The sequence below is a fragment of the Cajanus cajan genome, chromosome 1 (genome assembly GCF_000230855.2).
Source record: "Cajanus cajan strain Asha chromosome 1, NIPB_CcT2T_4, whole genome shotgun sequence".
NCBI lineage: Eukaryota > Viridiplantae > Streptophyta > Magnoliopsida > Fabales > Fabaceae > Cajanus > Cajanus cajan.
Genome location: NC_138517.1, coordinates 79,998,950 through 80,012,490, shown reverse-complemented (window position 1 = coordinate 80,012,490; position 13,541 = coordinate 79,998,950). Strand labels below are relative to the sequence as shown.

The following is a 13,541-nucleotide window of genomic DNA, read 5'->3' as shown; positions in this document are numbered from 1 at the left end:
AGTTCCGAGTTGAGCCTCGAAGGGAAATTCTACTTTTGTTCAGTTTTTGACTTTATGAGCCAATCTTCAGGCGAGGGAAGCTAGAATGTAGATTGTTTAATTTTAGGAGAGTTAGGGAAGCTTCATGCATTGTTTTATTTGAAAATGGTTAAGATGTTATTTGTGGATTGAGTAGCTGTTCGCTTAAGTTGTTCATATGTTGAGTGATTATAATATATGATGTTGTTAAAGTTGTTATACGTTGTGAAACTAAGTTATTTTTATGTTGTTTATTGTTGAATTATTAATGGATTGATATGCATAAGTTGAAGTAGTATATTGTTGTAAAAGTTGTTTAAAATTGTATGAGTTGCCTATTGTTGTAAGTTGCTTAAAGTTGTAAGTTGTCTATTGCTGTGAAGTTGCTAATATGCCTATTGTTGTGAAGTTGTAAAAGTTGGGGACATATGGTGAAGATATATGTCCTATGGTGAAGATATATGTCCTATGTTGAGATACATAGTACTAAGGTGATAAGTGAAAAGTTATTTTAAAGTTGAAAGTTGTTTTAAAGTTGAATCTCTTAGTACTGTGTGGCGACATGGAAATAGTCGATCCATGTCATGGTTGAATGACCAATTTGAGTAAGGTATCTAGTTAGAGATGTAGTCTTTAACTAGATACTGGAGGGTGCGTGGTACTTGGAAGACAGTGGGTGGGCTAATTCCACATGTGGATTGGTGAAGCTAGCTGTAATATCCTAATATTTTTAAATAACAATAATCACATTATTATTAAGTGTATTAAAATTTTTAGTTATGATAATTATATCTATGGATATATATATATAAAAAGAGAATAAGTATAATATATATATGTATATATAAATATAAATTTTACTATAACATTTTTAGTAAATAAAATAATTATTATGAATTTTTTTATGATTTTTACACTTTTAGAAAAATTTAATAATTCTTTTAGAAGGATATTTTAATTTTAATTGTTTAAACGTAAATCATAAACTATATATATATATATATATATATATATACTTTAATTGATTAAACGTAAACCATTATATTAAACTATATATATATATATAGATAAACAATACGTATGGATGTAATAAAAATAAATAAAAAAAATTAAAAAAAAAATGATAATTACTAGGATATTAAGCCTGTACGCACGTTTGTTATGATAAATTTTTAGGTGCAGGTGCAGTGAATATATAGATATGAAATGTGCAGCAAGGTGAATGTGCAATGTGGCAAAACATTTAAGAGGCTTAGACGTAAGCAATTACGTGAAAATAGCACAGCAGAGAATATACATTTGTGGCAAAAATTTACTGATCAGCTGTGATAAAAAATCATTACGGGGATAAAAAAAAATTGTACCTCAAATCCGTGATAAAAATTTCATCTCAAATCCGTGAATTCAGCAAGTCTTCCTTCTCTATAAATAGGCCTCTGTTACAGTAAAAATTAGGCACGCAGCAACAGCAATAAAATCAAAAGAGAAGAGAGAACGAGAGAAAATAGAAAAAATCGCAGCGTAAGAAGATAAAAGTTTGAGACGTGTGCATTTCGAGGTAAGGGGGAGGAGAACCTTATCTTTTTAAAATTTTATATACTACTATGTTATTTATTTATGTTATTTTCTTGATACATTTATTTAGTGGGGTGTCCCTAACCTCATTTATTTGCTTAACCTTTGATTATTTTTGTCTATAATAATTATTAAGGTGTTCATATTTTATATTGTTTTATTATTTTATAATGATCGTCATTTTTATTTATGTTTTTGGTACTATTAATATATTCTTTTTACATAGATATATTTATTGTAAATATATTTATAATCAACTATGTTATAGTTGTGATATCTTGGACTCGTTTTGTTGTTATTTTTTCACGTATTTATGAAGATAAATATTGTTCTATGGCCATAGAAGATAAAGTTTGAATTATTTGTAGTTGGAGGTTTGACCTTGGGGATTTAAATGAGTAAGAAAATATGATTAAAAATTCTTACGCTGATTGATATTATAATGCTTATTTATCCTGACTAGTCACTACAATTATAATTCAAATTTTATATATATTGTTTAATTTTAGCTATTGTTACGCATGCTTTATGATTATAAATATTTCTTTGAAAAATGTTCTTACTCCTTATGTTTATTGTTTTTGAAAATTTAATAATTAAATAAATATAGATGGATGTGCCAGCGATACCTGCCTCTTTCCCTGCAGTCATATCTGTTGTTTTCTCTGGAACCACCTGGAGCGTCGATGCTCTCGCTAACTCTGTAACTTTCAACGGGGTCGCAGTGTCGTCGTTCACTTTTTCTCCATACCAGGAAGTTCCCACGATGATAGATGGACCCATCGTTGTGACTTTTTACTTATCCCTAGCTAATCACGTGAACCCGATCGTAAATTTGTTCCAGCCACCTATGTAGTTAGTATAGAAGTAGAAAAATAAAAATATGATGTGTAAATAGGCTTACAATAATCTGTACTACATATATAGGGAAAAAAACGCAACTACGCGTGTTTTTGTAAAATATTGTAATGATAAGTATTTATGATATGATATAATGTATAGTATTATCATACATGTATTCTTTTATATATATATATATATATATATATATATATATATATATATATTATTGATGTTAATATTAATACTATTAGGCGTTACACTAGCCAAGGCCGTGGTAGGCTCATACCCAAACCCTTCTGTCCTAACAGTAGTACTGGACCTCCGAGTCTAAGTGGCACACCTGAGAATCAACTATTGTTGTCTATACCTGGTTCTCTTCGGAGTTCCTAAAGCTTTTCTATACCTGACCTGGTTGAGATAGGTCAAACGCTGGATTCAGTAGGGTTTATGCCACCTAGACTGCTCAACTCTAGTTGTTGGAGATCTCTCCATTGTATATGCGTGACAATGTGTTTAAATATTAGGTTGTATATTGTTGTTGTTTTAAAGCTGCTTCTAAGTTGTATGAATGAGTTGTGTTTTTATGTTGAATAGTATGGTCATTTGTGATGATGATTGGATGAATGATTAGTATAGTGTTTCCTATACTTGTATGGTTGTTTATTGAATTCTAGCTTACCCTTTTCTTTCCATGTGGATGGACTGCTATGATCATACGGTGTATGGGAGCAGATCAGGATTAGGTTTGAGTTGTTCCCTGAGTTTGCTGCTAGGAGAGGATTTTTTTGGTACCTAGTGTCAGAGTTACCACCTTGGGTAACAATTTTGTGCTTGACCGGCACTAGGAGATAGTAGTTTTCGATAACTGTATAAATACTAATACTTAATAACTTTATTATATATATATATATATATATTTGTTCATGTTTTGTATTTATGAGTTATCCAATTTTATTATTTATCTTAACTTACAAAATTTTAGTGCGATTCCATTAAGTGTAGAGACTATGGCGGGTCGTTACATTTTATGGGTATTTATCATGCCTACTAAAGAGAAAACAATAACTAACTATAACTTCAAACAATTAGTTATTTTATACATTGTTTAAACTACATACGTAAGTTTAGTACTTTTTAACAATGATTTTTATTTTTCTTCATTATTTTTTAAACGATTTTAAATTTACAAAACATATTAAAAATTCAAATTTAAATTACGACTAACTATGATTTTTATTTAATTTTTAATATTTTGAAAATTTCAAATATTCATTTTAAAACTTAAAATCAAATAAATTTCTTAAAAAATTTAAAAAAATAAATTAAAGTTATTCATTTTAAATTTTTATTTTATAAAAAAATTTAAAAATTAAAATTCAAAATAATTCTACAATAAATTAATAAGTTTAGTCATTTTTATACCATGTAATTATCTTAATAATTTATAGAGTAAATATTAAATTTTGTCATTTTGTAAAATAAATAATGTTAACTAATTATTTTTAAATAAATAAATACATATATATATATATATAATTTAAAACTTAAAAAATTATAATTTAAAATTTACAATTTAATATTTAAAATTTAAAATTTACAATTTAATATTTAAAATCTAAAATTTAATATTTAATATTTAATCCTTAAAATTTAAAAATTACAAATTCAAATTCAAATTTTAAAATTTAAAATTTAAAATTTACAATTTAAAACTTAAAATTTAAAATTTAAAATTTACAATATAAAATCTAAAATTTAAACTTTAAAATTTAAAATTTAAAATTTAAAATTTAAAATTCAAAATTTAAAATTTAAAATTTAAAATTTAAAATTTAAAATTTAAAATTTAAAATTTATAATTTAAAATTCAAAATTTAAAATTTAAAATTTAAAATTTAAAATTTAAAATTTTAGAATTCAAAATTCAAAATTCAAAAATACAAAATTTAAAATTCAAAAACTAAAATGTACAATTTAAAATTTAAAATTTAAAATAAAATTTAAAATATAAAATTTAAAATTTAAAATCTAAAATTTAAAATTTAAAATTTAAAATTTAAAGTTTAAAATTTAAAATTTAAAATTTAAAATTTAAAGTTTAAAATTTAAAATCTAAAATCTAAAATACAGTTAACATATCATAAACTATCATATATATTCAAACATTATGACAAACTATCATATATATTCAAACATTTTATTCACTTAAGATATCATAAACATAAATTTACAATTTATGAATGTTATTTTTTTTTGTTTACAATAATACAGATTTCATGGAAGTGGAAATGCAAAATGGGAATACTATAGAACCAACTATTCAAGGTACACAATTTCTTTATGACCCGTATTATTTTTTATTGTTTTTATTTATTAATTAGCATATATTATACATGCGCGCCCACGCGCGCGCACACACACGTATATATATTTTTTTACTCTTATTAAAATCTATTATCACTTTCTTAAATAACGCAGAATTGCCATCTCAATTCTCACGAGCACATAATAGTGCTCGAAATTTCCGAAATACAATGAGAATGACTAATTCTCAATTACCAACTCCAAGTATATGTAGACGATGTCAAGCACAAGTATTTTATCATGAATCAAAAGATATGTGCTGCTCAAGTGGAAAAGTTAATTTTACACTAATTAATGCTACTAAAGAGTTGCTTGATATTTTCCTGGACTCTACATCTGAAGGGAAACATTTTAGAAAATATATTAGAAGTTACAACCATGTACTTTCATTCACTTCACTTGGTGTTCATCTTGATAAAAATGTTGGACCGGATGGATGTGGTATATATAGTTTTCGTGCTCAAGGTTCAATATATCATAACATTGGAGGATTCTATCCAAATGAGGGTTGTAGGCCACGATTCTTGCAATTGTACATCTATGACACAAATCATGAATTACAAAATAGGATGCTTGAAAACCCTCAACTACATCAATCCATAGTTTTTAAGTTGCAACAAATACTACATCAGTGCAATCCTTTTGTGCATGTATTTAAACAACTTGCACTACGATCAAATGTTCACGAATGTAGTCTACTTATTAAAGAACGTCCTGATAATCAACAATAATATCATCTTCCAACTGCTTCACAAGTTGCCGCAATTATTGCTGGTGGAGATACAGAATCAATGTCACGTGGACGAGATATCAAATTTCTCAGTCATGATGGTAATTTGGTGAACATTCAAGAAATAGTAGGCAATTATGATCCACTACAATATCCTTTACTATTACCTTTTGAGACATATGGTTGAGATTTCAACACCAAAAATGATAATGGACAAAATATCTCATGTCGAGAATATTAAAGTTACATCCTTCAGGTATTTTTCCTATGTACTATAAAAATATATGTAAAAATTAAATTATGAAGTGTTAACTAATACCTGTGTTGTAGATTCGTCCAGATGATCAATCTACATTGTTAAAGTCTGGTAGACTTTTACAACAATATGTTGTAGACAACTATGTGAAAATTGAATCAGGGAGGTTAAGGTCGATTCGAAACAATCAAAATAATATTCGTGCTGAAGTATACCAAGGTTTGCAAGATGCTTTACATGAAGGAGAAACTATTGGAGGTAATCCACAAAATATTTATGAATGTCATATTAATTTCAATAATTTTCATTCTGATTTACCAAAAATAACAAATTAAAATTATTATTGTAAAAAATATCGGTCAACGAACAATATTACCATCATCATTTATTGGTAGTCGTCGTGACTTGACACAACGTTATGAAGATGGAATGACTATTGTGCTTAATGATGGTAAACCAGACATTTTCCTCACAATGACATGTAATCCTTCTTGGAGCGAAATATCATCTCAACTAGGCCCTCATCAAACACCACAAGATCGTCCAGACTTGCTGACAAGAATATTTCGATCAAAATTTGAGCAATTGAAGAGGATGTGATTAATAAAGGGGTCATTGGAAAGGTAAAAAGTTACATGTATGTGACAGAATTTCAAAAGTGTGGACTGCCACATGTACATATGTTGTTGATCTTAGAAAGTAATGACAAATTACGTGACCCTGAAGATTATGATAGCGTTGTGAGGGCAGAAATACCTAAATTTGAAGATGAACCACAATTGCATGAGGTTGTACTAAAGCACATGATTCATGGGCCTTGCGGAACTTTGAATCCCAATTCTCCATGTATGAAGAATGGTCAGTGCAAAAAAATGCATCCAAAACAATTTTACCAAGAGACACGCCAAGGTCATGTTTCATACCCACAATATAGAAGATGATTTAACCTCCCAGTATTTGTTAATAGAAATGTCACTAATGATAACAGATGGGTGGTTCCTTATAACCCTTGGTTACTCTTAAAGTACAACTGTCATATAAATGTCGAAGTATGCAGTAGCATCAAAAGTATTAAGTATTTATATAAATATGTCTACAAAGGTCCAGATCGAATATCAATGGAGTTTTGTAGGGGTTCAAATTTAGATGAGGTTCAACAATATATTGATGCAAGATGGATTTTTGCTCCAGAAGCTTTGTGGAAGATATTTAGATTTACTATTTATCGAATATATCCATCTGTTGAAAGATTACAAATTCACTTACCAAATCGCCAGCAAGTGCGATTTTATAATCATCAAAGAATCACTGATGTTCTAAACAATGACCATAACTCCAAAAACAATGTTGACACAATTCTTTTCCCTAAATCGCAGAGATCCAAATTCAAGGGGTTATTTGTACAGAGAGATTCCAGAACATTATTGTTGGCATAGAGAGGATAAGGAATGGTATCGAAGAAGGTCACCAAAGAAAGTCATTGGTAGGATTTATACAGTATCTCCTTCAGAAGGTGAAAAATTATACCTACGCGTTCTATTATCTCATTTAAAAGGTCCAATGAGTTGGGAAGATATGTTTTCACCAAATGGAACATGTTTTACCACATTCAAGAAAGCGGCTGAGCATCAGGGCTTTTTAGAAAGTGATAATAGTATTCACGAATGCTTAGTTGAAGCATCAAGTCTACAAATGCCTTATGCTTTAAGGAGTTTGTTTGTAACTATATTAATCTTTTGTGAACCAACCAATGTTAGACAACTTTGGGATGATTTTTACACCTACATGATGGAAGACTATACTTCAACAAGCGTTGTTGTGACAACAAATTTCATTAACATGTTATTAAAGGATTTGAATGAACTTTTGATTCAACATGGAAAACAAATCACAGATTATGATTTTCCAACAATAACAATGGAGAATACTCATAGTTCTTTGATGCCAAGGGTTATACAAGAGGAGTTATCCATCCAGGTAGATAATGAAGATGTAGAATCTGTGATTAAATTAAATAATGATCAATTAATTGCATTCAATGCCATTATGGATGTTATCAACAATAAACAAAGTCAAGTTTTCTTTGTGGATGGACCAGGAGGAACAGGTAAAACATTTCTTTATCGCACTTTAATTGCAAATGTGAGAAGCAAGGGACAAATTGTTTTAGCAACTGCCTCTTCTGGTATAGCTGCCACACTATTACCTGGTGGTCGAACTGCACATTCTAGATATAAGATACCAATCAATGTAGAGGCATATTCATTTTTTTCTAGAAGTAAACAGTCTGATCTTGCGAAACTAATTAGAGAAACCACAGCAATCATTTGGGATGAAGCACCCATGACAAATAGATATGCTTTGGAAGCATTAGACAGATCATTAAAGGATATTCTAGATTGCAATGCTCCATTTGGTGGTAAAATTATGATATTGGGAGGGGATTTTCGTCAGGTGCTTCCTGTTGTTCCAAAGGGTACTAAGGCACAAATGATACATGCATGTATTGTTAAGTCTCATTTATGGCCTATCACAAAGGTTTTACATTTGAGACAAAACATGCGATCATTACAAGATCCTAATTTTGCAGAATATCTAATGCGCATGGGAGATGGTAATGAACCTACCAAATTGGATGATAAGGTCAAAGTTCCCCATCAAATTGAAATAACATGGGAAGGGGAAAATTCAATACAAAAACTTATTCGCGACACATTTCCACATTTAGAATTTCATATATGGGATGTTTCTTATATGGTAGAAAGAGCCATACTAACACCAAAAAATGAGGATGTTCAAAAGCTTAATGACATTATCATCAACCATTTCCTAGGACAAGAACGACAGTTGTTATCATTTGATGAGGTTGAAGGGGACACACACAACTTATATCAACAAGAATACTTGCACTCTATTACTCCAGGTGGTTTTCCACCACATAATCTGAAGGTTAAAAAAGGTGCACCGTTGATGTTGTTGCGAAACATAGATCCTAAAGCTGGCTTATGTGATGGAACAAGGTTATTATGCCGTGGATTCTTTATGAATATGTTGGATGTTGAAATCCTAACAGGTCATAATGCTGGAAAGAGATATTTTTTGCCCCGGATTAAACATAAGACAACAGAAAGTGCAGGACTTCCCTTTGTACTTATTAGGAAGCAATTTCCTGTGAAACTAAGTTTTGCAATTACCATAAATAAGTCACAGGGACAAACAATACCCAATGTTGGAATTTATCTTCCGCGACATGTTTTTGGTCATGGTCAATTATATGTTGCTTTGTCAAGAGGTGTTTCTCAAGCTTCAACAAAAATTCTTATTAAAGAAGGAAAACTTAAAGGGGAAGATGGAAACTTTACGAAAAATATTGTTTTTAAAGAAATTTTGTTATCTCAAAATCAGGTGTTGCCCCTTTTAATTGATAACTATGATGGATTTAAATTAATACTTGATACTGATATACAAAAACTAAAATTTGTTTCTTTTATTTTTTTATCTACAGTCAAATTAAGATTCAAGGAGATCCTCTAGTTATATGAAGAGATCAATAGAAAGAATTTGAATATGTATTTTGACAAACAGGTAAGTGATAACATATTTATTCACTTTTTATTATGAAACTTTATTGTCATCTATTTTTCATTATATTACTTATATTTACTAAGAGGATGACTTTGAAAAATTATGGAATATTTGGAAGGACAATGATTCACTCTCAACAATTTCTCTCATTGACAACAAGGTTCAATTTAATTCATGGTTAGACTTCATATTTTGTTATTGCTTATCTATTTAAATTGTATTTTCTTTGTGACAGGTTCATCGTTTAAAAGTATATTCTATTGGGTGGAGTTCTACAGTAATAGTAGATAAAACACAACTTTAGAAAATGGTGAAAAAAGAATTGTTGTCTCAAAAATCAGAAAGGTAATATAATAATATGGTTCTAAAAATAGTTTATATGTGATAATTTCATATATATAAAAATATAGTTGTATTATTACCTAATTTAAATAAATTCTAACTCATATTTTTTACAATAAATAGGACACTTGAAAATGCAAGATCGAGTAATATCTATCATATTAACAACTTTCATGCAAAACAAGATATCTCCATTTTTGAGGTTGTAGTAATTTTTTTCGTAACCTATAAAAATTTACATCTAATATTAAATCTCTCATATTGATACTTGACACTCTATTATTTGTTTATGCAGTTTTTTAAAGCTAAAGAAATTATGGACGATGTATTTTATAAAGAACTAAAATTTATTCTCGAAAGGTACGACATTATGCAATTTAATTATTAATTATTTAAAATGTTATTTATTATTTATTGACATTTAATTTCGTTAATTTCGTTCATAATTTGCAGGGAAGCTATAAATCGTCCTGAAGCGAATTCATTATTTGATCTTCCTATTAAAAAAAAATTTATGATGGAAAAATTGCATTTGATTATTATATATATTATTTTATTCTATCATTGCAAATATAACTATGTAGAACATAAATTTTTTTTTTATATGAACTGACCTTCTATTATGTCTTCATTATGATGTACTTCATCAATGAACAATAATTGAATTAATCATATTATATTGTGTAAAATTATTTATATAATTATATGTCAAGAATGAATTCATTCAATCCATGCGTTATTTTAAAGTTAGAGATAAAATTCATATAGAAGCACAAAGTGCCTCGGCCCCGCTAGTATATTATAATATAGTTATCCAAGAACGAAGTGACTCGTGGTCAATACATACACCAATAAATAATAACGTTATTGAGAAATAAAAGATTTCAAAAAAATAATAAACATGACTACAGTCATAGCAATATTAGGAAGAAATCTACATGATGAGTCCACTTTTTTTAATTGTCATCCAAAATTTTCAATGGATTTAAGAAAATAAATAGTGAGTAGTGCAATTTACATGCTAAAATGTCAGATACTGTTGTAGATGATATGTATATCTCGATGAATCCAAATAATTTATATAATTTACTAAGATAGACTATAGCTATAAACCTTTAATCGTCAAAATAAAATAAAATAAAAATAGTAATGCAAGCAACTGTAAAAAAAAAAATAAAAATAAAAAAAATAGTGAAAATAAATATTGTAAAATATTTAATAGTAAGAGAGTAAAATAATTATATATTGTTACTTAATTTTTGTATCCGGTATAGTTATATTTTTGTATGAGGGTTGATTTGATTTGAGATAAAAAGAAAGAGGAAAAGTGGGAATAAGAAAAATGAAGAAAAAAAAAGTCTTCGTTTCCTTGATCTCCTCCATGGGGAATATTAGAATGAGATAGAGTACAAAGCATGACCCACGCACCCAGGTGGAAAGGACGGTGACGGTTACAATTAGAAGGAGTGGGCAGGGCCTGGGCCAGGGGGATATTGGGCCTGGGCCGGGTTAAGCGCAGGTGCCAATAGTGTTGTGGCATGGGCCGGTGGCGTTAGTTGGAACCGCACCGGTGGTCCCTCCGTGGTGGCGACTCTCTCTATCTTCAATGGCTTTCATGATGTCCAAGCAGTTCCCAGCGAGGTCGAACACAGCCTGGGACTCCTTGGCGATGGGCGAGGTCTCGCCCTCGAACTCGTCGTCGCATGAGGACTGGAACGATATGACGGCGCTGAACTGGAAGCGCGCCTCCCCCACGTTGCGCTTAGCGACCAGGGCGATGGCCTCGTGGATGGAGTCGACGATGCTCGAGTACTGCTCCTGACACGTGGCCAGCGAGTCCTTGGTGCTCTTGTCGGTGGCGGGGTTCCCCAGGAGCCAGCTTATGCGTTCCGAGGTTGTCTGCACTTGTTGCTGCGTCGCCAGGATCTCTGTCTCCAGGGCGTTGTACATGTTGAAGCGCTTGGCGGAGACCGCGTGCGGCAGGATCGTCTTGTAGCACGCCAGGGGGTTCGTCGCGGGCTTGCAGAGGGCCCACACTCGGGCCTCCGGGGTGCGGGCCGCTTGGGCCTGCAGGAGGGATACGAAGACAATGATCATCGAAAGGGTTCTCGTGAAAGCCATTGTTGTGTCGTTGGTTCCTTCTCCTAAGCGACGGAAGGGAAGTTAGGAGAGGAAGAGGAAGAGGAAGATAGAGAGAGACGCTGGTTGGAATGAAGGGACTTGGGGGTATTTCAAGTGTCACCCCTTCTGCATGAAACCGCTCATTTTACGCTCTGCCTTCTTTTTTTGGTGCTACGTAACACGCTTTCCTTCTTTCCTACACTTGTTTTCTACCAATTTTAGTCTAATGCATTGTTCACAACCCGCAAATTTCAAGGGTCAACTCAGCCTTGATTGGTCCACTAATTTAATGGGTTTAGTTAGACTTTTCTACGGTGAAAACGAACTCTATTTTCTTGATCCACATCTGTCCCGCATAGATCATAATTAAATAGACCGACCCACAACATACCAAGATAAAAAAAAATAAAAAATAAAAACTAAAAAATATGGAAAAAAAAACATATAAGTTATCTAAAAAGAAATCGACTAAACAATTATATTTTTTATTTCTCTTTGTAAATTGTTATTTATTAATAATTGGTTAATTTTCATAATACGATAAATATTTTAATAAGTAGAAATTAAATAATTAACAAAAAGTCTTGACCAAACACTAAATATACACCAAGTAAGATGGTGTAAAAAATATAATCATCAATCATCTTTAACTCTCGGAAACAAACCCCGTTAAACTTTTGCTGCTCAGCCAATTTGGGCTAGAAAGCCCAAATTTAATTGAGTTAGATATAATAGGGCCTGGACTCATGCTAGTCTTGAATGGCAATGCGAAAATCACAGTACATATACCCACTTCAATCCAAAGCTAGTGGAGAATTACGATCCATGTCAAATGCTGAATCATGGGCATAGTTCTCACCCCAAAAATAGATCCAAACCTCAATTATATGACTAATTAATCAAAGTTGGAAAAGTTAACGCACCCCAAATCCTAGAAAACAAAGCAACTGAATCAGAATGACTCTAACTCTTAATCCATATCACTGACCAGTACTTAGATGTGTAATTGACATTGTGTTTTCTGACTTGGCATCTTACTTGAATTTTATTTTTAAACAAGTTGTGAGGTTAAATGTAGCAGCTTTTTATTTGAATTTGGTTTGCTTCTATTAAAGGGTTTGTGATGAACTATAATAGAAAAACTAATTTGGACATAGATATTTTCATTTTTTAGTACGCGTGAGTGGAACTTAATTTTGGGGGAGGGGGACCAATAAAGAAAATGGTTCAAGGTTACTAGCTATAAATGATAAAATGTGAGGGGAAAAAAGTTATGGCTGAAAGTTACAAATACGTTATTATTTTTCTCAATCAAATATGCTTTTAAGACAATTTTTTGTATTCTGAAAGATATTATAAGTCTATTTGGACATCAATTTAGAAGTATTTTAAAAAATTTCTTTATTTAAACTAACTCTTTATTTTAAATAGAGAAATTATCAAAAATACTCTTAATAACTTGTATTGAAGCGAATTTTAAATTAACTATCAATGATCCTTTCCCAAAATATTAAAAAAAATTATCTACAAATTAAATTCTACACAATCAACAAATAAGGAGGTCTAAGATTGATGTTAAGATAAAATAAAATAAAAAATAACTCTTGATAAATCACATATATACATATGATCTTATAAGTCAAAAACAACATATGCTTTTATGATGAGTTATGACTCATTTTGTATATATAATGGCAACCCTTGACA

General features: G+C 30.4%; 2 protein-coding genes across 2 annotated transcripts; one reads left to right on the top strand and one right to left on the bottom strand.

Moving 5' to 3' along the window:
- Positions 1-7,331: 7,331 nt before the first annotated feature.
- LOC145951826 (uncharacterized) lies at positions 7,332-10,592 on the top strand. The gene has a single exon (XM_083063919.1). The coding sequence runs from the start codon at positions 7,347-7,349 to the stop codon at positions 9,318-9,320; it is 1,974 nt and encodes a 657-aa protein (XP_082920045.1). The 5' UTR covers positions 7,332-7,346; the 3' UTR covers positions 9,321-10,592.
- A 630-nt stretch (positions 10,593-11,222) lies between these two features.
- Positions 11,223-11,834, bottom strand: LOC109788934 (uncharacterized). Its single transcript, XM_020347799.1, has one exon. The coding sequence runs from the start codon at positions 11,832-11,834 to the stop codon at positions 11,223-11,225; it is 612 nt and encodes a 203-aa protein (XP_020203388.1).
- Between the last annotated feature and the right edge of the window lie 1,707 nt (positions 11,835-13,541).